The sequence below is a fragment of the Monosiga brevicollis genome, genomic scaffold (genome assembly GCF_000002865.3).
Source record: "Monosiga brevicollis MX1 MONBRscaffold_7 genomic scaffold, whole genome shotgun sequence".
NCBI classification, from domain to species: domain Eukaryota; class Choanoflagellata; order Craspedida; family Salpingoecidae; genus Monosiga; species Monosiga brevicollis.
In genome coordinates this window covers 1,201,552-1,227,718 of record NW_001865044.1, presented here as the reverse complement: position 1 = coordinate 1,227,718, position 26,167 = coordinate 1,201,552, and the positions used below count along the sequence as shown (strand labels likewise).

The 26,167-nt window shown below is 55.4% G+C and overlaps 6 protein-coding genes across 6 annotated transcripts; 3 read left to right on the top strand and 3 right to left on the bottom strand.

Annotated features, from left to right (window-relative positions):
• Window positions 1-50: 50 nt before the first annotated feature.
• On the top strand, window positions 51-4,561 carry MONBRDRAFT_32082 (uncharacterized protein; the record flags this gene model as incomplete). Its single annotated transcript, XM_001745071.1, has 9 exons — window positions 51-184; window positions 343-402; window positions 512-740; window positions 863-1,059; window positions 1,166-1,246; window positions 1,354-1,431; window positions 1,540-1,627; window positions 1,729-4,098; window positions 4,231-4,561. 9 exons carry the CDS (start codon window positions 51-53, stop codon window positions 4,339-4,341), a joined length of 3,348 nt encoding a protein of 1,115 aa, XP_001745123.1. The 3' UTR covers window positions 4,342-4,561.
• A 497-nt stretch (window positions 4,562-5,058) lies between these two features.
• MONBRDRAFT_7537 (uncharacterized protein) lies at window positions 5,059-6,077 on the top strand (the record flags this gene model as incomplete). The annotated part of the gene is made up of 2 exons (XM_001745070.1): window positions 5,059-5,796; window positions 6,018-6,077. 2 exons carry the CDS (start codon window positions 5,059-5,061, stop codon window positions 6,075-6,077), a joined length of 798 nt encoding a protein of 265 aa, XP_001745122.1.
• A 2,302-nt stretch (window positions 6,078-8,379) lies between these two features.
• On the bottom strand, window positions 8,380-8,844 carry MONBRDRAFT_16490 (uncharacterized protein; the record flags this gene model as incomplete). Its single annotated transcript, XM_001744900.1, has 1 exon — window positions 8,380-8,844. A coding segment is annotated over one exon (465 nt), but the record flags the coding sequence as incomplete, so codon positions are not given.
• Window positions 8,845-11,626: 2,782 nt separating this feature from the next.
• On the bottom strand, window positions 11,627-11,900 carry MONBRDRAFT_2986 (uncharacterized protein; the record flags this gene model as incomplete). Its single annotated transcript, XM_001744899.1, has 2 exons — window positions 11,627-11,680; window positions 11,769-11,900. Coding segments are annotated over 2 exons (186 nt in total), but the record flags the coding sequence as incomplete, so codon positions are not given.
• Window positions 11,901-18,889: 6,989 nt separating this feature from the next.
• MONBRDRAFT_36752 (uncharacterized protein) lies at window positions 18,890-20,784 on the top strand. Its single transcript, XM_001745069.1, has 7 exons — window positions 18,890-18,977; window positions 19,077-19,126; window positions 19,248-19,504; window positions 19,649-19,899; window positions 20,003-20,114; window positions 20,212-20,284; window positions 20,375-20,784. Exons 1-7 carry the CDS (start codon window positions 18,942-18,944, stop codon window positions 20,514-20,516), a joined length of 921 nt encoding a protein of 306 aa, XP_001745121.1. The 5' UTR covers window positions 18,890-18,941; the 3' UTR covers window positions 20,517-20,784.
• A 54-nt stretch (window positions 20,785-20,838) lies between these two features.
• MONBRDRAFT_36751 (uncharacterized protein) lies at window positions 20,839-25,662 on the bottom strand (the record flags this gene model as incomplete). The annotated part of the gene is made up of 9 exons (XM_001744898.1): window positions 20,839-21,174; window positions 21,290-21,892; window positions 22,019-22,094; window positions 22,220-22,295; window positions 22,390-22,488; window positions 23,535-23,597; window positions 23,696-23,948; window positions 24,202-24,370; window positions 24,564-25,662. 9 exons carry the CDS (start codon window positions 25,660-25,662, stop codon window positions 21,099-21,101), a joined length of 2,514 nt encoding a protein of 837 aa, XP_001744950.1. The 3' UTR covers window positions 20,839-21,098.
• Between the last annotated feature and the right edge of the window lie 505 nt (window positions 25,663-26,167).

The following is a 26,167-nucleotide window of genomic DNA, read 5'->3' as shown; positions in this document are numbered from 1 at the left end:
GGGTGGGTGTGTGGTAGCGAGCTGGATTGTTTGCTTCTGAAACTGCCAGCATGGCCTTGAACACGAGCGAGTGGGAGAACATCAAGGAGAATGCGCAACCCCTGCGCAAGGGCTATCGCGCTGCCCAACTGCTGCAAGCCCAAGACAGATCCTCGAGTCACACTTGGCTCGAGAACGAAAAAGCGTGCGTGCCTCAGTGATCAGTGTGACGTCCAGATCGCTGAGCCTCATGCATATGCGTGTAATAGCTCCTGCTTTTCGCGCCATCCATCCTTGCCTGTGTCGCTCCTGACTCCCCAACCTGGCTGGTTGCTCCTGTCGCTGGCTCTGTCGACGGATTAGGCGCTTTGAGGCGGAAATCAATGCAGGCACCGGCGATGATCCTCTGCAACCATGGATTAGGTGAGACGAAACCTGTGCTCATCGTCTCATGGGCCACCTTAGTGATCTCCATCGCTCTTGCACACACGGTGCCTTGACCAATGCTCTGGCCTCGGCTCTGCGCACGCAGCTATCTCAAGTGGACTGAGGAACATGCCGCTCTTGGCGACGTTAAAGTGAATCGCACCAGCGTGCTTGAGCGCTGCGTGCGCAAATTTGCAACCTTGCTCGAGTACCATGATGATCCACGCTACATTGACATTTGCTTCCAGTATGCCGACGTGGTGGAGGATCCTCGCGACATGATCAAGTTTATGCGCAGCAAACGCATCGGCGTCGCTACTGTCCTCTTTTGGAATGTAGGTTCAGGCTCAAAAGCCCTTGTGCCAGCCCCTCTCAAATGGTTGCCAGCTCATCACATGGCCTGCCGTCTTGCCTCGCCTCACCTCACCTCGCCTCACCTCGCCTTTTCTTGCGGCAGAACTATGCGCGCATCCTCGAGTCTTTGGAACGTCCTGAGGAAGCTCTGGCCGTCTTTGACCAAGGCTTACCTTTTATGACTGATGATGAAAGCGCTGAGCTCCTGCGTCAAAAGCAAATGGAATGCGCTTTGCGCATCGAGGACACAGCGACACGCGCCACCCTGCTTGGCCGCGATCAGCCCGAAGAAGACCTGAGGTCAGTTCACCCGTAGCTCGCTCAACCTGTCCCATTCGATAATGCTCTACCAGTATCTCGTCGCAATGCCAAAGTTTGACCACTCCACATTCGCATCTTTGTGTAGCCAACGACAACATCTTGGTGATCTACGGGCCAACAAGCATGGTCACGTTGCAAGCAACCGAGTCACAGCTCTCTCTGGACAGTGCGTAAAGACCCATCTTGACCTTGCACGTCTGCTGCTTCCACAGCCTTCTGCTTGCACACCAACTTGTCTCCTCGTCTCATATACCATCAATGCTTTGTCTACAGCACCCGAGGCCTGGGTGGAGCTTCTGCAGCACCCGCCAGCAACAACACTGGGAGCCTGCAGATCTTCTCCGATAACGGGTACGTCCATACCGATTAGATCCTATGCCCAATCCTGACCCCTGAACCCAGCCCAACGTTGACACCAGACCTCATTCCCTTGCCACAAAAACGTGAAAAATAATTTAGATCGGCGCCGGCTGGAGCTCAAGTTTCTGCTGAGCAAGGATGGCGCCAGATGCCTGTCCAAAGCGTGACTCGCAAGGAGAATAGTCTGGTGTGTTATTCACCCCGATGGTTTTGAAACGCTGCCCCTGTCATTGGTGCCAACGAGAGCTGACGCAACCTTGGGTGCCTTGTAATTTCAATGCTTTTCAGGCGGCTGGTATCTGGACGGATCGTGGCTTGCAAGGTGCCAAGAGCATGGTGCGCGGAGCCGGTGGTGCGGGCCCCTCTTTGGCCGTTTTGGCAGACCCTGTGGAAGCTGGCCAGCGTGGCTCGCCCCCGCGCAAGCAAAGCAAGGCCATGAAGAATGCTCTCAAGCCCAAGAAAGACCTGGCAGCTCTGGAAGCTAACCCTTTTGTTGAACTTCAACGTCGACGTGCCCAGAGTGCCCAGGAGGAGGGTGTTGTTCTGGCCTATGATGCCGCAGCCATCTTTCCTCCAATGGCCGAGGAGGACTGCACTTTTGAAGAGCTACGTGCCAACATGTGGCTACAGGCCAACCAACTCAGCTGGGACATGCTGCCCGTCCCCTCTGCACCAGTGTACCACGATGAAGAGGCTACAGCAGATGTCGACATGGAGGAGGATGCTGGGGATGTCGAATCTTCCCTTGCCGATGCCAGCCTGCCTTTGCCGCCGCATGCCGAGCAAGCGCCCGCGCCGGCCCAAAACATGTCGACTATCCTTGAGCAAACAGAGGAGTCCATCAGCACAGAACGAGGTGCATTGCGCCCACGCCGTGCTCTGGGCGTACTCCGCGATCAACCGACCGACGCCACGCTGGACCGAGAGGACCACACCGTTACCAAGCAGCTTGACTTCAATTCGGCCAGCCTCCAAGCCACGCCGGCCACTCGATCCGAAGAAACTGAAGCGAGCGCTGCTGCTGAGAACTGCCCCTCCCCCACCATCAATACCAAGGCCGCTATGGCTGACATCATGGCCATGTTTGGTGCACCGCTTGAGGGCAACACTGACACCCCCGCAACGGAATCTCCCGTTCAGACAGCTGCTGCACCAGCAGCTGGTGGCTTCCAAATCTTCTGCGACGAAAATGCTGCACCAGCCGCGACTTTGACCGAGCGCTTTGCTGACGAGAATGCCTTCCCACTCGGCGCCTCCGAGGAGCAAGGTGCCCAACACAATGAGCCCCGTAGCGTTCTGGGCGAGCTCAAGTCTTTCTCCACCACCCCCTTCATGGTGTACAATGACGACGGCACGGAGGCAAACGCTGACGATGATGGTGAAAACGATGCTCACGACCACCACAACATCACGGTAGCGGCCCCAAGCACCGAATCCATCACTCACTCGACGCCATTCGTGCGGCCCAATGCTGCAGCCGAGCTGGCCCTGCCTTGCGCCACGCCCATTCCGGCCGAACATGGTGATGTGGGAACCGATCTACCCCACCAGACCATGCTGGCGCGCCAACACGGTCTCCACCTCGCTGAGATGGACGATCATCACCTGAGTCCCATCGTGGAGGCTAGCCAGGAAACCTCGACCTCCAGCTCCTTTACATCCAATCACGAGCGTGGTGCACCCGAGCACCCTCTGCCACTCGCATTCAAGCAGGCGCTCGTGGAGAACCGACATGCTGACTGGGCCTCTTCGCCCTGGTGCCAGCAACTGCCGGCCCCTTGCCCCCGCCTTGGCCTCAACCAGGTCCTCAAGACCTTGCTGCGCGGCAAGACGCTCAAGGTCGTCCGTCCTATTGCTGCCGAGGCCGAGGGCCTGCAGAGTTTTCTCGCACGCGAAGTACCGCCTCATGCGGCTGATACGGCTGGCTTTGACGACGAGGACGACGATGAGGTTTATACCTACCACCTCTTGAAGCAGACACAGTCAAGCTATGAGGCCGTCGTGACACGCCGCCTCCTGTCGCACGTGGAACAGGATCGTCGATTGTCTTTGTGCTATGGTGTGACGGAGCGAGCTTTCCAGTTTGCTGACGGACTCGTCTTGTGTTGCCGTGCCTCCGACGAAGGCACGCTGCAAGATGTTGTGCAGCTAGCTGCCAACTCGCCAGCCGGTCTGGACGAGACCCTCGCGATCTACTATGCCGTCGAGCTGTTACGAGCGGTCGAAGGCATGCATGGTGCAGGCGTGGTGCACGGCTCGCTTCAGCCCTCGAACATCTATCTTCGCAACGACGCTGAGGATGAAGACGGCTGGCAAAAGGAGTGGCGTGCCGATGGTTCCAACGGCTGGGCTGACCGAGGCCTGCTCCTGGCCAATTTCACGGCTGCCTTCTCGACCGTGGACGAGAACCAAGTGCGAAGTTTGGTGCCGTTCTTCTCGGCTTTGCAGAAGCAACTACGCCGCCCTGCACTTGGCCTGGACCTGGACTATCTCGGCCTCGCCAACACCATGCATTGGCTGCTCTATGGCACCGAGATGAGCTTGGCCTTGACTGAGGATGGCTTCATGCCGGCCACACCCTTTAAAGCTGCGTGGGTACAGCCGCTCTGGCAGCGATTTTTCCACGAGCTCATCAATAACACGGCCGTTGACCTCAAGGTTTGTTTATGCAAAGGCCAGACCGAATGGGCCCGTGTTTGCAACGTTATCGCATTTGCCAGTAGCAACGTGATGCTCACGGATTGACCGTGTTTTGTTTGTTTGCTTTTGCTTTTGCTTTTGCTGTTGCAGAGCCTCCGCTTGCAGTTCGAGCAGCACCTGGCCGTTCATCCGTTCAAGGCCAACGCATTGCGCAGCCTTCTTACCAAGCAGGAAATTTGTCTCTTTGATCTTCGTGACTGAGTCTTGCGTCGCCAGTTGTCGTTCCTTTGCTCTAGTGTGAGGGGTGATCAGAGCGGTTTTTGAGTTACCTTTATCTTGTATCTTACAGCTAGCACCAGTGCATAGCGATTCCGATAGACAGCAGATCGCTTGTGAAGTGTAACTGCTCTAGCGTGTCCTCAGAAAAGCCTGTTTTGTAGCCGTGGCATTCGTTCTTGCCTTGTTGGTCGCAACCTCCTTGTTCAATCGAACTTTGCTTTTTACGCCTGAAGTGAATGGGGGCAGGCAAGACGTGAGAAACTTGGATGCGTCTTTTAAACACCAGCCTGTGTTGCTAAGGTTTGGACGGGACACACCGGGACACACATCGTGCTGACTCATTTTAGAAAGCCGATTTCTTCATCAAGCGCGTATGTTCCCACCACGTATGCGTAAAAAATCTGGGTCGCATCGGCGCGCCTTGTCAGATAATGATGACTTCTATTGGGTAGCCGTGCCTGTGTAGCGACTTCCAGGGCAAAGCCTTAAGCATCTGGGTCATCACAGTATTAGAAAGTACCCGAAGCGCCAGAGTCTGATTCCAATGTCTTGCGGAAGCTGAGGTCAAGAATTTTTCTTGCAAGTTGAACTGCAAAAAAAAAAAAAAAAAAAAAAATTGTCTAAAATACCCCAAAATTGCCTTTTTATTGGCCACCACCGACCTCTGAATATTATCTTCTGCGCAAGGACCAGCAGGTGATGGAGGCCAAATTGGTCGCCCAGTGCAACAAGTGTCACCTCTTCTTTGAAGCTGCTGGTATCAGTCAACACCGCTCCCGATGTGGTGCCAATCTGAAGCGAGCGACCGAGGCGTTGTTTCATGCGGCTGGACACGACCTGCTTGAGATTATGCGTGGCGCTTGGCCCCAACAGTGTGTAGGGTCTCGCGTCAGTGTCTGTGAGCTGCTCAAGCTCGCCCGGCATCCACTGATGCAGCGCAGCCGCTACCCATCCAACGCCACCGAGACCAAGCTGATGGCTGCCACCCTGAGCCAGCTGTATTGGTCTGCCGTCCACTCGGACTATACCGCTGAAGAGCGAGAGATGTGCTGGGCTTTGATTTTGGCCTTGCCTAGCATGTTGTTGGCTGCTCCCTCGACCGCACTGTCTACGATTGACCTGCGCAATATGTTTCACGATCGTCTCCGTTGGCTTGTGACGGGGCAACTAGGTCGGGTCGTGGACGCCATGCGCAAGGCAGTCGCACGCAAGCAGAGCCGTCGAGGACAGCTGAACGCCGGCGCGGGCGCCCACCCGAACGACGCAGTCGACCAGAGCCTCAGGTCGCTCGTCCGCGACCCGGACCTGGCGGACGAAGCCTGGGCAAACCACGTCACGAACCGTGTGAACCAAGAGCCCAAAGAGTCAAGACAGTGCCTCTGGCCATCAACGTCTTTGGCTTTTCCCTTGCATGTTGCACGTGAACGCCAATCACAGGTAATTCCAGCAATGATATAAAATTGGTGTTGACAGAACAAATTCGTGCACGGCACGATCATCCGTGTCAAGCGGCAAAACAAACCACACTCTCCCAACAAGAGACAACAAACTGTCAATGCAGCTGCCAGAAGAGATTGAAACAGACACAAATAAAGCAAGTTACAAAGCTGCCGGTCGTCATGACTGCTACTCTCCTGATTGTGCCTGCTTATCCACAGGGCAAGCATAGCGACGCAAACGCACTCATGCACTGCTGGTGGCAGCCTTGCGCACACTGATGAGGGCATCTTTCCATTGTGCAAACTCAGTGCTGTCCGGCACCTCAAAGTGCACCACCAGATTATGCGTGCATGCTGTAATGCCGGGGGTCAGGAAAGTAAACTCTGTGCTTGGCCGGATGTCGAGCGTTGACAACGGGTTTACCATGGCTTCGTCATCCATCTCGTAAACCTGCCAGCAAATGCAACGGAGCGGGAAGATGGCCAGTGGCGTGAGTGTGAGATGAGCGTGTCATTCTCAGATTGCAAAGTTTTGCTGGCGCGCCTCGCACCGATAGGACTGTTGACGTCAGGTAGAGCCACTTTTCTTCGCGCCGCGCTTTCTTCCGACGCTTTTCTGTGTTTTGCAAGTGAGACACAAATACAGAACAGTTGAGCAGTGAGTTCACATTGGCCAATCTTGAACGCTGCATCCATTGAGGTAGGCACTTGAGGTCAACGTACGGCCACCGCCGACAAGCATGACGGCGCCCTCCATCTGACAGTCGTATTCTGCAGCCGCATCCTCATGAATCCAGGTCCCCGGCTCGTAATACGTGCCCGCCACGTCGGTGTAGCCGCCTTCAGCATCATAGTAGCCGCCTATACGTGCACAGTGGAAAGAAAGTTAGCGCCGGAAGCCGTTGTAGTTTCACTTTGCTTTCTTTCCATAGCTGTAGTCAAATTCACTCCCAATCTCACCATATTCATCGTAAAACCCTCCATATTCATCGTAGCCAATCTCAAATTCGGCCTCGCCTTGCTCGGTTCCCTCGTTTGTGGCCGCATCCTCGCTCTCGCTGAGAATCTGCCCAAAGAACTCATCTTTGTAGTAGTTGGCCTTTTTGTCAAACTCGTTCTGAGTCTCGTTCTGAGCCTCGTTTGCCTCTTCCGGCGCTTGAGGTTGTGGGTTTGATTCCAGAGACGGGGGTGTCAGCGTCCGGGGGAGCGGCTTGGGGCTAGTTTTTGCCTTGGGCTTGGGTGCGATCGGCGGCCGGTGAGTAGAGTCATTGCTCAACTTACCCTCCTGCTGCTCGGTCTGGCGCTGCTTTGAGCGGGGTAGGATTTCGATGTAGGGATCAGCGCTCTCAACACTTGCCCCGAGTGACTCGGCTGAGATGCCTCGTGATAGCAGGTCTTCGTCCTCGTTGGTGCCCACAAAAGTTTGTGGGCGCGTTCGTCGCGCCGATCCACCACGGCGCCGAACCACCGAGGGTGAACGCAAAAGTTCGGAGCGCGAGCCTGATCGCGACTGCTCCAGAGATGGCGGGTCGGGATTAGCCAAGCTGGCTGGTTTGGGGCTGACGGGTTCTGCCGCTGGCAGCAGCAAGCATAGGCCTGATGGCGTTGGGTCCTCCGAGTAGTGCTCCACGAGATCCACGACATCATCAAAGGCGTCGTCGGTATTCTCTAGACTGCATTCGCCGTCCTCACCGACCACGATCAGGCCAGTCCAGACCTGTTCTCCCGTCCACGCACTGAGACAAAAGTTTCCAGGATCTGTTTTGGAAGGGTACACGATAAAGCTGCCAGGCGTTAACGTTTTCAGCCCAACCATGTCGTCGCGGGTCACGGCAGGTCGGTACCAGGGTTGATCCAGCAGCTCGGGCCCACTTTGAAGCATTTCTTCCGTGTCATCCAGTGTCAGCACCGGGGCCGCGTGGGGCGAAAGGCGAATTGAATGTCGCAGGTTTGCAAAACGCCCACTGGCCGCAGCTACCAACTCATCGTCATCTTCATCGTCGTCCTCAGATCCCACCTCGGAATCATACGCGCCCATGCCTTCAACGCCAGCCTCATCCTCTGTTGCTGCGTAGTCGCCCTCATCCTCGCTGTCGTTTAGATTGGCGTATGGGTCTTCTAATCCGTCAGCGTCGGTTTCTGCGTCCATATTCTGTAAGTCCTGTAGAACAACGCTGCGTCTGGCCGTGTTGTGGCATGGTGATTGACCACCATTCATGCGAGCCATGAGGCCGGTTGGCAGATGCACGCCCGCAGGTGCAATGGCCTCTAAAGAGCCCTTTTTGCCACGCACGATGGAAGCAATGGAGCTACGGTTTTGTTTGCGTCGGCTACGGCGAATCGAATTGGCCAGCCCGGTTGCGCTGATGGAAGGCGTTTCTGCCTGCTCCATGTGCATGAGTGAGGAGGTGGGGCGGGCAGCTTCCTGAAACTGGCGCACCTCACCGGCTCGCTTGGCTGGGCGCACAGAATCGCGCTTGACGTTGGTGTTGGCACTCCAGACGGCGGCCGGAAGCTGCACCAGCGCCTTGGCTATCAGGATGTGCGCACCATTGTCTTGGAGATCACCCTGTAGGCCGCGCGGGGAGCGCGCAATGGTGGGTCCAAATACCAACGCAATATTCTCCTGATTCATGCGGTTGCTGCTGCACTCGGCTACCACGCGGCGTAAATGACGCATCAGAGAGTCGAGCAAGCGGTAATTCTTGGTGGGCAGCACACGCAGCGCAGCGGATAGCGCTTCATTGCGGGTTTCCCCTTCAGGTAAGCGAATCGCACGACAAAAGGCGGCATGAGCCGCAAATGTTAGCAGCGGTGGATTCATGCTCTTCAGCACCAGTTTGAGGAGTGAAGTCAGCTCGGGAATCTCGGCATCTTCCAAAACATGGGGTCCCTGCATAAGAGCTGCTGCCTTGAGCTTGTCCACACGAGGCAGGGATCCACTGACGCGGTAGATGCCCTCGTACATCAAGCCGCGCCGTTCGACCAGCTGCATGATGCTGTGCACTAGACGCGGGATGTGGTCATGAAAGTAGGCGCCGCGCATGGTGGCCACAATGCGCAGCAGCTCAATAATGCGGGGGTCCATCTCGAGTTCGGACGTGAGCGAGACCCATTCCAGCTTGCCCTGAGGGGTGTTTTGGCTCTGGGACGGCAGGTCATCCCCATCACAATGCAGACCAAGCGAGGTCATCTCAATCCAGGCATTGTCTGTGTTGCGTTCGTCCTCGATGCAGCGCTTGCTCAGGACGACAACGTGTTGAAAGGCCTCGTCGAGGCTCAAGGCCTCGGCCGGCTCGCTGACCCAGCGCACATGAGGTTGCTGTACGCCCAAAAAGTCCTCAACCAACGGCACAAGCGCGTCCAGAGGATGGCGCAGGCAAGTGGGAAGTTTTGTCTTGCCATCCTTGCCGCGCAGAACCAGCACTTGGAGGACTGGCATGTTGTTTTGGCGAACCACTTGCACATCTCCCCCTTCGCCGGGGCTGTAGCCGGCTTGACCGGGTCGCGCTCGAAGCCAGCGCGTGACGACGGCTTCCAAGAGATGGTTGGGGCCCCAGCGGCCCAGCACGCCCCGGCCGGTGATACCCGTGCGCCGCAGCGGATTGCGGGGAATGCCCTCAACAATCTTATAGGCCGGCCCAAAGCTGCGACGGTCCACCTCACAGGCAGCATCGTACGAGTTGAAGGGAATGACAGCAAAAGTCTTGCGCAGGTCGGGGTCGGCCCATGCGGGGCCCCGCAGGACAAAGTCACTGGTGTACTCTGTTGGCTGGTAGTCCTTGTCCATCTGTGCCCAGTTGGCATGCACCACAACACCACGCTTGGTTCCCGTGTCCAAGTACGTCTCGGATTGAGGCACGGTGTCAAAATCTTCCGAAAACACGACATCGTTCCACGAACCACGATCCCCGGTGAACACGCGCGGCGTCCAAATGTCTGGCGGATGCACGACAACGCCACTGGGTGGGCCAATGCTGTCCAACACATCCACCAAGCGCTCGGCCGTGTCGGCATCACCGCCCTCCATCAGCTCCTGCACCAAGCGATCGCGGTGCTTGTGCAGCAGCTTGTTGATGAGGAGCAACTCTCGGTCCAACAGTCCGGGAACCACGCAGGCGTCGTTGTGGCGGCCCAGGGTGGACTGATCGCGTGGTGCTCCACACATAATGGGAAGGTTGATGCCGATCATGGCAAACTTGGATAGGGTCAGGCTATCCAACGGTTGAGGTGGGGCAGAGACGCGCTTGATGAAATCAAATCCGCGAGAGGAGGCCACCGTCACAAAGGAGGTCATGCAGGTCATGTACTCTTCCTTGAAGGACGTGAAGTGACCCGAGGCCACGGCTTGGACAACTTTGGAGAGGAGGACGAGACCTCGGCTGACTTTGGGAGGAAGATCGTCGGTGATGATGCCGTGGGCCTTGGGTGTGACGAGCGCAGGTGAAAGAAAACGCAAAAAAAAGCAATTGCCCACGGCCAAGTTGCCACTGTCCGGAAAGGCCTTTGTGGCCGCGCGGTGGATACCATGGCACGTCAGGGTGACGGCTACCGGGACTCGGGCTAGCGAGTCGATAATTGCGTCAAAGACAAACTCGCTCAGTTTTTTCAAGGCGCTGCGGTTTTGGCCCAAGTTTTCTCCCTTGGCAATCTACTCGGTAGTCAGAGCCGGGTGCAGCTGGGTGAGGGCACCTGTAGAGCAAGGATCCACATTGGTTGATAGAGATGACTCGGGGCGAGTACTCACGTAAGCCGGGTTGATCTCATATGAAAGATCAGGCGTGTCCAGCATTTTTTGGATCACAGGCTGCAGCGTCTTGCGCAGATAGCCTTGGCCATAGGTCTTGAGTGTGGCCGTTAATAGCTTGCTGCCGAGAGAGTTACGCCGGAAGAGCAGGTTTTCCGAGTCGCAGGCGTGGACATCAAATTCGGCCAGCTTGAAAGCAAAAGGCAAAAGAAGTCCCTGAAACCGAAGTAAACGCAATCGAGACATTCGCGCCGAGGCAAAGTCAGTGCAGGATGGTGCGAATGCTTTTAAAAGAGGGCAATGTGGATGTGGGGGAAGTAAAGTTGGGGTTGCTGAGCAACAATGAGAGTCAGACAGGGGCAACCAAGAGATGTGCGACTCGGACCTGACAGCCATAAAGTTTGAAGATGGCTGCTGTTGTCTCCTCAAGGTCGGCTCGATTGATGATGCCGTGTAGGGCTGCCGGCAGGGCCAACGGTGGCTCGGTCAACAGGGCAACCAAATTGTCGTATTCCTCTGACCGTGAAGTGCTGTTGGATCTGTTCTGCTTGCCACCGCGCTGGGAGTTGAGTTCTCGGCGCTTTAAGCGCTTGGAGGGCTGCGATAAAAGGCTCGCCGAGCTGGCATTCTGCATACCTCGGGCGGATCGCATATACTGCCAAAGCGTGACGGGACAATGCGCTGTCAAAGACATGTGTGTGCGACAGCGGGAGGGGGGGGGGGAAGGAAGGGGGAGAGAGAGAGAGAGAGAGAGAGAGAGAAAACGCGGGGTGGAGATGCACACTCACCTCATCAATGGCGATGAGGATGCTCTTGTAGAGAAATTCATATTGTGCCAGACTCTGAACCATACAGATGCGCTGGCGTCGCATCTCGCGCACTAGAAGAGGAATCATAATGCTATATTTTGCATGTCGTCAGCGCATTGCAGGGTGATAGAGGTCAGGCAAGGCCCGTCTTGGCTGAGCATACGCATAACAAAGAACAAAGCAAAGAAAGCGATAGTTTGGATTCCGATCCTGCCTGACCTGTGTTTGTCGCGGCGAATGCCGTGCAGGGAGCAAAGGGTGGCGTACGTGCCGATGAAAGTTCCGGTTCGGCCGACCCCAGCACTACAATGCACCAGGAGCGGTGGCTGGGCCAGGGAGAGTGGTAAAGTAAGAAGAAAGGTTTCTGCGACTGACAGCTTGGACGCAGGGCGGCCTTACCGTGGCTGCGGCAACAGAGGCTTGCGCACGTTGCTGAGAGGTCATGACGGTGCGAACAAACTGGACAAAGGAGTGAGGGCTGGCAGGGACGCCTTGGTCAGGCCAGTCCGTGTAATGAAATTGGGTAATACGCCGCTCTGGCTCATCGTTGTAGTGCAGGGCAAAGGTGCGGCGACTCCAGGCCACGCCATCGGACGCATCAAGCTGTTGAACCGAGAGGCTGCCATCAAACCTATGTGGGTTTGTATCCAGATGAAAAAAAAAAGTTTGGCATGAGCAATGAACCTGGTCACCAAGGTGGGGATGTAATGCCGTGGGCACGTGATAGCCTACTCGCTATTGCTGCCAAAAGATAGGGTTTGTCCGATTTCGGGCCAATCTATGCGTCCGAGAGTGCAACAAGAGTGACCCACAGTGATGTGACAAAGGAGAGCAGAAATGTGGCAGATTCAGGGTAGCTCATCTCGTACAGGGGTCACACTTGACCAAATCGCCCTCAAGCACATTGGTCACCATTACAATGACGGACAGTTTGTACTGTGCAATCATTTCCCAGAAGCTACGGATGGTGGGCACCGTGGGTCCCTGCCGATGGTGTGTTCCAACGTCACAAGGCGCCGGTGCATGAGGGTAGGAAGATCAAGTGTCGGGATGCTGGTTTGGCATGCTGTAGAGGCAAACTTGAATAGGCCTGGCGCATGACTTACCTGACTGGCGATAAAGTCAGGGGCACCCGTCAAGAGATTCTTGATGTACGAGGCATTGATGTAGTCATTCTTGCACTTGAGCTTGACGCGATTATGATCAAACGGTAGAATGTCTTCGTAGCTGCACGCGCGCAAAGAAGGCGGCCATCCAATGAGCAAAGTTGCACACCACCGTGTTGAGAACGCAACGGAGCTATCGATTTCGCGCCATAGACGCTTTGCAGACCGGTTGCTGTCCATGTTGTCATATCCGGCCTTGTACTTGGCTGACGCGGCCTGCCGCATGGTTTCTTGCTCGAGTTTCTGTGACGAGAGCGGACTGCTGAGTGAACAACTTTTTTTGCTTGTGATGGAGGTGTGCACGATCTCCTTGTGTATACTTGGCGTGTTTGCGTGCACTGTCCGCTTCACCAAAGACACAGCCAAAGAGAGGGAATGAGAGTGCGGAGAGCCTAACCTCAAACTCGGCACGAAAGCCGGAAACGCCCGGTCGAACATTCTGATTAAGCCTATTGAGATGACATTTGATTTTGAGAGTGGGCAGTTTGTGCGCGATTCCGGCGTGAAAGTGTGACTGACTTGGAAATGCGCTTGCCGAGCTCATCAACTGCAGCTTCAATCACCTATGTCGAGGAAACGTGCATTGGGCAAGTGTGATAGATAGATAGATTGATGAGAGTGAGTGTGTGTGAGGGCTCATGTAAACAACCTAGCTAGCAAGGAAGGACGCTCCCCCCCCTTCAAGCAAAAAAGGAAGAAATCAAACAAAGACACGAATCGAGTTGTTTGCGGGCGACAGACTCACCTTGGCCTTGGAATTGAGAAGCGCCAATTCAGAGGACCGTTGGGGCGCCAATCCTCCAAGCTTCTGCAACCAGGCATGGGTAGCAAACACCCGTTGGGTGTGTGAGCTCGGTCCAACCCGATGCCTTGCACTGCTGTCGATGGAGTGCGCAAGCCTTCTTTCTCTGTCAACAAACCCTCTGGTGTGCTCACCTTCTTGCGCTGCAGAGCTGGGGCAGCAATATCATTGCTTGTGGTCGAGGCGGCCAACATTTTGTTGGCTTCCAGCAATTAGCCCGGACCAACCGGGGAAAGGCTCTTGTGCGATGACAGCGTGGCCGGGCTACGCCCGCCGACGCTGCTATGTGGGTAGCTCCTGCTTGATGTGCGGTTTCCTAGCTGACGATGACTGTGCGGGTCAGCATGACCGCAAAGACATGGGTGGATGAGCCGTACGTCGCGTGGGCACGACTCTGTGTTTGAGCCAAAGGAAGAACGGCGATCTGCTGGGAGCCGGCTGGGGCGAGCTGTGTGTTTGGGTCTGGCCTATGTCGAATGGCCAAATGCACGGTACGCGAGGGTGAATCGGAAATCGTGGTGGTAGCTTTCGAGAGGAGTGGATGTTTTCGGGTGTGAGGTGGCGATGGAAGTGCACACTTGATTCCGAAAAGGGCGGCGGCTGACCAGCAACTCGTTCACGCCAGTTTTAGGGGTGTCCGGCTAGAGGGCAATGTTGCCTTTAAGATCTAGTCAGCCCCACCACCACAGCGCATCGTTTTACAAGAAAAAAAGAAGCCTTGCTATGCAGTCAAGGCGAAAGATTGGAATGTTCGTGTCCGCCAGCAATGGCACGCGGACAGAGCGCGCGAAAAAGAGAGAGAGGGAGAGAGAGAGAGAGAGAGAGAGAGAGAGACAGAGAAAGTCAGGTTTTCGCATCCACGCATGCATGTAAGCAATACCCAATATCCAAAGCTTGTGTAAAGTAAAATACTTCTAACAATCCCATCTAAACAGCATCACGACGCAGTATCGAGTCGTGATCTTTTCCGCCAAATTTTAAAAACCAAGCCTACAGAATTTTTATGCGACACACACACACACACACACACACACACACGCACACACACACACACACACGCACACACACACACACACACACACACACACACACACACACACACACACACACACACACACACACACACACACACACACTCTCTCTCTCTCTCTCTCTCTCTCTCTCTCGCATTTTGAGCGACGAGACATCGGGGCGGTGTGTCTATCGACAGAAACGCAAGCACGCTTGCTTTTATTTTTGGCTAGAGGACTTGGAAACACAACGGTCAAGGGCTGTTGAAAGCGCGCGTGCACGTCGCCTTGATCGCGCTGCGGCTGCACTTGAACCACACTGCGTGACACTGGTCACGATGTGCAGCTTCGGGCTTGCTCCGTGGGCCTTGGCCGTTTGTTTGGTGCTGTTATCCAGCGCCGGCGCTCAAGCGGCACTGGTAATTTCCCCGACCTCTCTTGAGCTGCCCGAATACGAACAGGGCGTGCTTACCCTCTCCGCACCCGCCAAACCGACGACCAGCTTTACCTGGCAGCTGAACGGCCGTGCCCTCTCTGGCACCAGCGGTCGCACCCTGGTTTTCTCCATGATCGAGCCCGAAGATGCTGGCAAGTACGTACATCTCTCATCCCCGTCCTCCCTTCCCATTTGCCCCCTTATCCTCTCCCACATTGGGGCGTCCTACAATCACTGGGTGCCCCCTGGCACGCTGCTGTTAGTTACACGGTGCTCGTGCGCTATACCGATGGAACCAACGAGACTTCCTCTGTCGCCTTTGTCACAGTTCGCTACACGCCTCGCTTTGTAGTGCAGCCGGCGTAAGTCACATGCTTCGACGCCCCTTGCGCTCGCGATTGCAGTTCTCCGATAACCTTCATCGCTTTGGCTGATGTCATTCATCTCTTTCTGCTTCTTCATCTTGATCTTGTGCTGCTGGATCTGGTGCTTGTCCAATGTCTAGTCGTCTGACTGAGGCGGTGCCGGGCTCAACGGCAGTCTTGACAGTCAACGTCTCAGCACATCCTGCCCCTACATATGTGTGGTATCGCGACGATGAACCACTTCCTCAGGCACGCGAAGCCAGCCTCAACCTACCAGACATCACCGATGCGGATGCTGGGCGCTACGTCGTCCGCGTTTGTAACATTTTGGGCTGCCTCGAGAGCCAAATCGCCTACGTGCGCGTTTTGTCTTTGCCCAAGGTGGTTGTTGACCCAGTCAATGCCACTCGCGTGGTGCCTGGCGCCACAATTATCCTCACAGTCGAGATGGATGGCCTTCCATACCCCACTGTCCAGTGGTTTCATGACAACACGATTGTGGCTGGCGCACAGCACACCGATCTCATTCTCTACAATGTGCGCGCATCGGATGCCGGCGTTTATCACGCTGAGCTCAACAACTCTCTCGGGGTCGTCAAGTCCAAATACGCCCATGTTTCCCTGCTTCAAGCTCCAGCCGATGCCCATCTTCGCCTGCACGAGTCCCAAGTGCTAGAGGGTGGAAACCTGACCTTGGCAGTCGACGTGATGGAGGGCGATGCTCCTTTTGTCTATGCTTGGACGGTACGTGGGCCAGGAATGCCCGGTTTTGCAGCTTGCATTATCGTGCGTCATGCGTGCTCCTTATGTCATGCCTATTCCCTCCCTTAGCTTGACGGCGTCCCCGTTGATGGCAGTGAAGCCATCTTCACGGTGAATAATGTCACAGCCAGTGATGCGGGTGTGTATTGGTGCAACATAAGCAATGCTGCCGGCTCTACGTTGTCTCAAGCCGTCAATGTATCCGTCCTCCTGCGCCCTCGCTTAACGGAGCAATGGCCCCTTGTGATGGTACGTTGCGGATGGCTGGAACGTGCACGCCGCTGCAGCCCTTGGCTCATGGCATCTCGGAACTTACTTGCGCAGAACAAGACCGAATTCAACACGGGCAATCTGACTGTCAACGTTTCCGCCGAGGCGGAAATTGACAGCATCGCGTGGACGGTAAGCACATCAACTGTTGGTCTCGACGCCGGTTTAAAGGACTCGCCGGACACTTCCAGCCCTGTTTCTTACCCCCCTTTCTTTTATTTAGGTAAACGGGCAACTGCTGGTCAACGAGACAAACCTCGTCCTGGCCACCGACGACTGGACGCCGGGGACATACATTATCGTGGCCACACTGACCAACGCGGCGGGCGACCTGACCGTGACGACCACACTCCACATTGCTGCGTTTACCACCCGCGCACCAAGCACCACTGCACCCCTGGATGTTGGCGTCGGCAGCACGGACAACGAAGGTAAAGTCACGCCACCATAAAGTTTTCAAGCCTTTCAACCTTTACTCTCCCACACCTTCCGTTGCCGGACCAAGTTGCAGCTCAAAGGTGAAGTGCTGTGCTTGCAGGTGGAAGTGCCGGTGGATTCGGCCAGTATCAACTCTATGCCGTCATTGGTGGTGCAGCCCTGCTTCTCATCCTCATTCTGGCAGTTGTTTGCGTGATGCGCCGCCGCTCGTAAGTTGGCTTTTGTGTCGAATGCCGGCCACGAGTCGACCCTCAAACTCTTATCACCTTTGCACGCCTGCTTTGGGTTTGGGTCGTGTCATTGGCAGGGTTCATCGCAACTCGCAAAATTGGAAGAGCCTGGGCAGTGAGCAGCAAAGCACTACCACCTCCCCCTTGCTGGCTGCTAGTCACACTATTGCCCGCCATCGCTTCCAGGTGCGGGCTCAAGCCAAATTTCTCACGTGCATATGAACCAGGCCCCATGGCAACGGTGGTTCTTGGTGCATGGATAGACAATGCCGGTGTGCACACAGCTCACGATGCATATTGGCTTTGGTTGGGAGGGACGCAGGATGTGTGCGAGGATCCTCTGTACGAAGAGCTCGATGGGAGCCGTCAGTTTAAGGAACCCTCCATGTTTGCTCCGGGCCGCATCATGTTCCGCAAAAAGGTGGCATCAGGGTACGTACTACTTGACTGGCACCTCTTGATGGTGCACTTGGCTCTTGAGAACATGGATCGATGATTGCTGATGCGTCGCTTTTGGTGCATGTCACAGCAACGTCCTCGAGGGCCGTACCGGCCTACTTATGTCCTCTACCAAAACAGGCTCGCCCACCCCAGTCCTCCTGCAGGTTCTGAAGCAGACTGATGTTCTCCCTAGTAAGTTGCTGTGTTTGGAGCGCACTGCCTTTCCCGATGCTAGGCTCCTCGATGGGCAGTCTCTGCTAGGCACCATGCCTTTCCTTGCCACAAATGCGCTGCCCGACTTGATCTCTGGCCTCTTTTATTTTAGTGCGCGTCAACTTTTTGCTCGAGAGCTACTTGCTCAACAGCATGCGTCACGACAGTAAGTGCCGCCAGTGGCGTCAATGGCCCCAGAGCTGAACCTCTTACGAATTTTGACGGCTGGAACCTGCCGTTTTGACGCGTCATTGCTGTCTTGTTTCCATGTCTCTCTTCACCGTCACAGACATCCTTCCTCTGTTGGGCATTGTCACCGAGGGGCCCTTGTGGACCATGGTCTTGGAGCAACCCGGGTTTGGCAATCTGCAACATTTGCTTCGAAATGAGGTTAGCTTCAAGCCTGTCTTTTGAGCTCTGACCGGCCTAATCCATCGCTTCTGAGCTGACGCTTTCCGTTTCGTTGCATTGTTGTGCCTTAGGCTATCCCCTATCTGCAGCTCAAGAGCTATATGCAAGACGTGGTTCATGGGCTCACGTTTTTGTTCAATAGCGGCGTTGTGCACGAGTCAATCTGTGCACAAAATGTTGTCATTTGCGAAGATAACACGGCCAAGGTGCGATGGGCATACAACTTTGGGAAAGCCTTCCAATGCTTGACGGCACGGACATCCGGTTGCTGTATTAGCTCATTAATTGTTGTGTGTGATTTGCGGCATGTTTTGAGGACAGATTTCTAGCTTTGGCTACCTGGCTCAACCGCCGGGCCCACACGACGATGGCATGAAACGCCCCAAGCATCTGGGTGTTGCCACTACTGCCGTAGAAGTGCTGCGAGGCAATGCGCCTCACGCGCCAGCCATGAGCTGGGGACTGGGTATTCTGCTCTGGGAGTGCTGGTCTCATGGTGCCCAACCCTACTCAGATGCGGAATGGTGGGTGAACGTCAAGGTTGCGGCCCATGCGCTTACTTTGTCCCGCTCATCAGCTTTTGCTTTTTGACAGGACGGACGTCGACGTCGCTGAGCAGATCAAGAATGGCCATCGCATGTCAGCCCCCGAGGTACTTTTCACCCTGTTCCGGAGCATGTGCCCTCCCAGCAGGCATTGTTGGCTGCGAGCTGCACCTGACAAGTCCCAATGTCTTTTCTGCACCTGGCTTAGGGCTGCTCTGTTGCCACCTATCGCCTTATGATGGAGTGCTGGCACCCAGATCCCGACGTCCGCCCTTCTTTTGGTGCCTTTACCGTAAGCTTGTCTGTATGCACTCATCAAGAGCCCTTTTCTCTTCGTCACCACCCAGTGGAACTGAGATATGCTGCCTCATCTCCTACGCTAATATCGCACCTCCTCGTGCTTGTTTCCGTATGGGGATGCAGTCGCGCTTGAGTGCAGCTGATATCGCCTCGAGCAACGATCACAACGACGCCGAGACGCTTTGTGACCTCAAAAGCATGTACTTGAGCGACTACATCGAGGTGTCTGCTGCGGTAGGGCCAATAGTATTGCTCACGCTAGTCGGGCAATGGTAGGGCCAGCTGACTTGCACTTACATTCACTGGTTGCATGTCTGCTGTGGGGCCTGTCAGCAGGAGGCTTCTCGACCCGAGGCCACCTCAACTGTTCCGCAACAGTCTAGGTTTGTTGCTCAACACGACCTTGTGCTTCTTTCCTTTTGAAGTTCTCTTTCCTCTTTGTCATGCCTGGTGGTGTCATCAACTTATTTGCCTGACGATTTCCTCTTTTCTTGAACGGCTCAGCCAACCGTCCCAACCATCTAGCCTGTGGCGTCACATGCTGAAACGTCTGTCCAGTCGTCGTCGCCGCGAGAGCCAAGACATTACAACCGTCACTCCACCCATGGCCTTCCCAGACGTTCACACCGACCTGAGCATGTGCTATGCCGCCCAGCATGAGCTAGAAAACAGTCTCAATGTTAGCGGTGTTAGCTCCAATGTGCCAGTGGACGTGTACGCCGAGTCTCCCAACCCTCACCGGAAGCCTTCAATCATTCGTGGTAAGCTTTCGCTCTGCGCTCAGACCGGTTTTCTTGGCGTGACCCACAGGGATGCCATAATATTGTGCTTGAGTGCACTCTGGCATGTGACGAGCTGGCCCTCATTCAGAGTTGAACTCAACACTTGGCATCATTCGTTCCCAGATGGTCCAGGCATGCAGGCAAACGGTCGCTTCTCGCGTCGCTTCAGCGACTGTCCGTCGGAGGACTCTTTGCCGCGAGAAGATGTGGTTTACAGTGTCACCTCGCGTCGGCGCCTGTCCATGGTGCCCAATCAGATGGTGGCCTTGAACCGCCTGCAACTTGAAGATGCACCCACACCATCCAAGATGCAATCCCCGGGGTTGGGCATTGGCAAAGCCTTGCGCACCTTGGGTCAAGACAGTCCTAATCCGGTTCGTCATCCTTGGTCGATGTGTCATGTATGGGTTTGCGTGCATGGGTTTGAGGTGTGGCAAGTCGCTGCCAACCAGCTCATGTTTTGCAACGTGGCTACAGCTGTACGAGGAGCCACGTGATCGCATTCCACAGCAGCCGCTCTATGCCCCCACCAGCGGAGTCAATTTCGCTCACATGGATGACGATGTTTTGGCTGACCTCGTGGCGGAAGGTATGATCAGCCACACCGACACCGAGCTCGAATGGACGCTTTTCCGAGTGACGTTCCAATCTTGACGGTTGTCCTTGTGGTTCTCGGTGGTGCACAGGCGATATCGTGGAATTGCATCCGGATGTTCAGGATACAAGCGATTTTAGCGTTGCCATTACAGATTTGGATAGGTATGCTCTTGTCCGGGCTTGGGCTCGCGACCAGGCGTGACTGAGGGCCAGTTGCCTCACCACAATGCACGACATTTGTTGTTTTTCCAGCTTGGTAGTGGATGAGAACAGCCGTACAGGTCTGGCCCCTCACTTTCGTCGTCTTCTGGCGGAGAAGCACATGGCCACGCCCCCGCAAGGTCAACGCCGAGGCACACCACTTGGGGAGCTGCAATCCAGTCCCCTCATGTAGGCGACCATTCAGTGCTCGGTTTCGGAGCTGGACTGGCAGAGAGAAAAGAAAGATGTAGTACTTGAAGAAAGCTTGATTGTGTTACCCATGATTTTGTTTGTGCGTATGCATGTGTGTGCTCTTCCTTCGTGGCTTGTGGATGACCGGGCGTTGAGGGAAGAGAATGGCCTTTCAGTTTCCGAACAACTTTGTGTCACAAACTTGGCTCATCAAATTTAGCCAAGTCTTATTTATGATTCTCAACGCATAATTGATATTTCAACTTTTCTTTCGGATGCTGCCCGGCAGTGCGCCGGCCACAGCTTACACACACACCACACAAAAGACGACCAGCGAGCCCCGAGGCGTTGGGAAAGCTTGCGTGACATTGCCAGAACATACGCATACAAGGCACGACACGCGAATTCTTTGGAAACGAAACAACAATGAGTGTACAATCATTGAGCAAGGCGAAGAAGGAGGGAGAACGCGTAGCGTTCATGCTTCATCTTGGCTCGACTCGGTCCAATCCAACTAAACAAAGCACCTGCTGCGAGGTTGGCTCGGAAAAGAAACCATAGGAATGCGAAGAAAAAAAGAAAATTAAGTCGCCAGGAAATGCTCGTCGTCAATGGTTGAGTAGATTTGACCTTCTGAGGACAATGTGTCGATGGCACTCCTATTTCAAAAAGGAAGAAAACAAAGAAGGAAGGAAGCAAAAAAGGGCCGTGAATATCCGGAGAAGACAAGCGCTTCATGTGATGATAGTCACAGATGACAGTCAAGACACGGACCTGACGGTGGACTCGGGCAGCCCAGTCACGGCAACGACGGCTTCAATGGACATGCCAGCCTCCTCTGTCGTGTGGCGGAACGCCTGCAAGACCTTGCCATCGGGACCAGACACGTCCGAGTCGGTCATCATGGCGCTGTTGCCAGCGCTGTAGTCCTCCGTTTTGATCTTCACGGCTGCACTCGTTGCATGGAGAGCAGCGTTGAGTTGACGCACCGGCCCAGCCCACCATGCGCTCCACTGCCAGTTACGGCCACAACTAAAAAATCGATGGGCGTACCGTTGGCATCGTTGGCATTGTTGGAGGTTGTACCCAGGGCCACAGCCAGCGCGTTGGCGTCCTATTTCAACAGGCACACAAAGGCATTGTTGTGAGAAGTTGCAAGGGATGCCTGGTATTCGGCAACGCCTGGCTTGATGATGCAGCAGGTGACACACAATAGACAGCGGTTTGGTCAGGCGGAGATGGGCATGAACGATGCTGATGAGGTGATGGGTCAGCTGATTGCCGTTGGTCAGCTTGGAGATGTTGTACGCCGTGAGTTGCAAGTTGTTCTCATTGTCTGAGCGAAGCTGTCCAACGACCTGCACGTAGTCGTTCTCGCTAAGAGGGAGCACATCCAGATGAGCACAAGAATGAGAAACTTTGGTTGGTTGGTTGGGTGTGCTCATGTGACAATTCCTGCAATCGCTTTCAATCCCGGGCCGAGCGGGAAAAGCTCGTTCCTACCGATAGAGATCGGGCGCAGCCGAGGATTCCTCCTCATCGCCGGCGTTGCTAGACCACCGCGTGGCTGAGATGGCACCTGCTCACATGTGCACAGGTATGTGGAAGATGGCGCGCACATTGCGACGCATCAGAGAGGGGCAAGCAAATATGAATAATCGGCATGATCCACGAGGAAAATGTTTTGCAGCAGGGCGCGCGCACCAGTGTGGTCTTCGACGGTGTAGGTGACACGAGTTGCCCTTGCATCCACGCTGCGAATGACACCGACGATCATCACCTATTTTCAACAGTGAGCACACGTCAAGAGCTTGTGAAAGAAGAAGGAAAAACAAAAGGAAAGTGCGAAGGCACAAGCCGGCAAGACAGCGCACCTTGTCGATGTCCTGATTATTGAGACGATAGTGCTCGCCGTTCTTGGTGGCCGAGCGCAGCTGGCAAACAGAGACCGGCATCAAGCCTTCAACACGGGTCTGTAGGGGGGGGTTCACATGGCACGACGACAATGAGTGTGAAAAGTAACCCAAGTGCTTTGGTGGGGAGCCGCCGACGGCTGAAAGCAGGCACCTACGCGGGCTGCCGAAGGGCTGGACTGGCTGAAGCCGCCCATGTCGGTCATGAAACCACCTGCAAATGATCCCAGCAACGTGTGAGCTGCCATTGTGTTCCGTGGATGAGACGAGAATACAAGAGTTTGAACATGAGCGTACCTTCACCACCGAAAGCCATGTTGATGGTATTTCTGTTCACACCCACACAGGTCGGTACCACAGGAGCAAACGGAACGAGCTTTGGGGCAGGTTGAGCAGGCTGCTTGCTGCCTCGGGTCGACGTGAATCAAGAGATGAGGAGAAAGCATTCAGAAAAAAAAAAAAAAATACAGCCAAATGAAAAACTGTCGACAAACCAAGCCCGCCAAAACCGTAACGGTCATGAGCCGTCGATTCGATCAAGAAGGCTATTGATGGAGCGGTGTTTTTGTGTCACAAAGTCATTGAAAAGTTGACAAGAGCGAAGCTGTTTAGAAAAGAGGGGGAGTTTTCATTTCATTTTGCGAGAAGAAAGGGTTAAATTGGTTTGTCGGGAGCAGCGGGTGGGGTCAGGTTGACGGGGTCGCGGGCGGCCGAGTTGAGAGCATTTTGTGATGGCGGGGGTGGTTGTGTCGAGGTGGGCGGTTGTGATGCGGGCTGTTGGGCTTGGGTTTGGCCAGGCTGGGTTGCTGAGGCTGGGGTGGGCCCTTGAGCAGGGGTTTGGACTTTGGCCTTTTTCCCCCGTGGGCGTTGCAGGATCGGGCACCATTGCGATGGGTGATTGACGGCGTATTGTCCACAGACCCGGCACATGACCTTGGGCTTGGTGCCACGCGTCGTACGCTGTGGGTGCGGCATGCCAGCAAACACATGCAAATTGAGGACCTGGGAAGCAGACGGAAACCAACAGCCAACAGGAAGAAAAAACAACCACATAAAACTCCACACACAACAACCACAAGAAACAAGAAACAGGGTGCCCTACTTACCAGACCAGCATTCAAGGGCTGGGTAGTGGCCACCCGCTGTGGTGCTACAGTCGTGTTCAGTGCCTATCGATAAACGTGCAAGTGAGAGCAAATCGCGGGTTGGTGCACTGTCAACAATTAGTATTGAGTTGAGGTCAGACTGCACTGGGGCCTTGACATACAGGTGGAAGGCCTGGAACAACGGGTCCACGAACGCTAGAACGAGGGCTCATGTACGAGCCATAGGTGAGCATGTAGGCTAATTGAGGCGATCCTTGTAGGGAAAGCTCGCTGTCGGGTCCTAGCGGGAGAGCCATGGGATTGGGCGCCGTCCAGTTGGGGGGCTGGGCCGCCGCTGTCGAGATCGTGCGAGGTGCAGCAAGAGGTCCGGCAGCGGCTGGGGTACCCCGGGGACGAGTCTGCGAGGAGCGCCGCCTGCATGGCACCGCAGGTGCACGAGAGAGAGAGAGAGAGAGAGAGAGAGAGAGAGAGAGAGAGAGAGAGAGAGAGAGAGAGAGAGAGAGAGAGAGAGAGAGAGAGAGAGAGAGAGAGAGAGAGAGAGAGAGAGGAGAGAGAGAGAGAGAGAGAGAGAGAGAGAAAGAGAGAAAGAGAAAGATCTGCCATGAGCGTGGGGAAGGAAGGGGCTTGTGCTTCTCGTGGGGAAATGCAATGTTAAATCGGAGCGCACCTGGTGTGCTGTGCCACGCGGGCAGGCGGGGGGTAGGAGATCTTGCCGCCAATGGTCGGGCATGATGCACCCGTAGTGCTGGCAAGGGTATTTGGGACACGGTGATAAGCGTGCACAGCCAGCAGGGCAAAGCAAACGGCCTCCCGGGCATCTGCACTCAAGCCCGTAACTAGAGCGTGCCATGCAGCGGCACCAAAGAAGATATGCGTACAATACACAGAGCAGAAGTCAAGTTGATGAATGAGTCTCAACAAGAGTGGGGACAGGCGCCAAAAGGCAACACACAAAGTCGCCAAGGAGGAGGAAGTCAAGAATTTGGAAAAGCAAGAAACAAAAAACAAAAACAAATAAGCATTTCGAACCGGCTTCGTAGCTTGCAACGGTGGCATGGGGTAGGTGATGCTGCAGACGCTCCATGAGAAAAAGGTTGTGCACGCCTCCACCGGCGACGAGGACTTGGAGTGCATCAGAGCCCGAGGCTGGTGGGGATTGGCCGTTCTCTTCATTGGAGATGGCCAGGGTAATGCCCGAGGCAATGGTAACGGCGGTAAATTCAGTTAGGGTGGCTAGCACGTCATGCGGGGCCAGGGTGCCAACAAGATCCTCGCGGAGGATTTGATCGAGGTATAAGGCACCAAAGTCTTCGCGGCCCGTCGACTTTGGGCCCGTTCGTTGCAAAAAGGGATGTTGCAGGAGACGTTCGAGAAGAGCAGTCTGTATCTGACCCTGCCGTGCCAGGGAGCCTTCGGGGTCGTATCGAAGGTCGGCGGAGATGAGGCGCGCCACGGCCATGTCGACAAGCATGTTGCCAGGGCCAGTATCAAAGCCCACAACGCTGCCGTTGGCGGTCAGAAGCGTGATGTTGGCTATGCCTCCAATGTTGACGATGGCACGGGCTCGGCCGGCCTCGGCCAGGAGGAGTTGGTCGACAAAGGGGATGAGCGGGGCACCTTGGCCACCGGCCGCCAGGTCGGGGGTGCGAAAATCTGAAATGACGACGCATCCCGTGTCATGAGCCACGACCGCGGCCTCGCCAAGTTGCATGGTGCCACAAATGGTGTTGGCAGCATCAACAGCCTCAGGGGCGGTGGAACCTTCTGCGCCTGGCGGCAGGTGGCATACAGTGTGTCCATGGCTACCGATGAGGTCCACGTCGCGCAGGGAGATGCCGGCCTGGTTGGTGGCCGGCGAATCCATCAACGAGTGGACGGCGGCAGCAAAGGCTTGGCCAAGCATGACGTTGAGCCGGCAGATCTCGGCCAGCGTGACGGCGGCCTGAGCGGAGCTGAGCGTCCGCAGACGGCGCTGGAGGTCTGATTCATAGGGAACGGTGGTATGCGCGATCAAGCGGACGGCACCCGGGGCCGGACGTCGACCCTGGGCCAGATCGGCCGGCACATCCACCAGTGCTGCATCAATGCCATCACAGGATGTGCCACTCATCAATCCCACCACCAGCATGGTATCGGCTCGACTCGCCCCCACCTCAGTGGGCGAGCGAGTGAGGGCGTGTGAGGGCGTGAACGCGTAACCGAGCAAGGGATGCACAGCCGTCCCCGTCCCCGTTCAAATACCAAAACCCACACGTCCTCTCCCTCGCTAAACAACTACACCGCACGCCACGCTGCTGCGCCCGAACGGCAGTCCAGCACACCACTGCAGCTCCCAGCAGAGTACGCGAAATTTATTTGAGAGAGTTTGAGAGAGAGAGAGAGTTTGAGAGAGAGAGAGTTTGAGGGAGAGTTTGAGAGAGAGAGAGTTTGAGAGAGTTTGAGAGTTTGAGAGAGTTTGAGAGTTTGAGAGAGAGAGAGAGAGAGAGAGAGAGAGAGAGAGAGAGAGAGAGAGAGAGAGAGAGAGAGAGAGAGAGAGAGAGAGAGAGAGAGAGAGAGAGAGAGAGAGAGAGAGAGAGAGAGAGAGAGAGAGAGAGAGAGAGAGAGAGAGAGAGAGAGAGAGAGAGAGATATGTG

Excerpts from the sequence above, each read along its gene's own strand:
- MONBRDRAFT_36752 (XM_001745069.1), top strand. The coding sequence starts at position 18,942 with ATGTACTTGAGCGACTACATCGAGGTGTCTGCTGCG. Across the intron at positions 19,127-19,247 it reads ACTGTTCCGCAACAGTCTAG|CCAACCGTCCCAACCATCTA; the intron begins GTTTGTTGCTCA and ends TGAACGGCTCAG. Across the intron at positions 20,115-20,211 it reads GGCTGACCTCGTGGCGGAAG|GCGATATCGTGGAATTGCAT; the intron begins GTATGATCAGCC and ends GGTGGTGCACAG.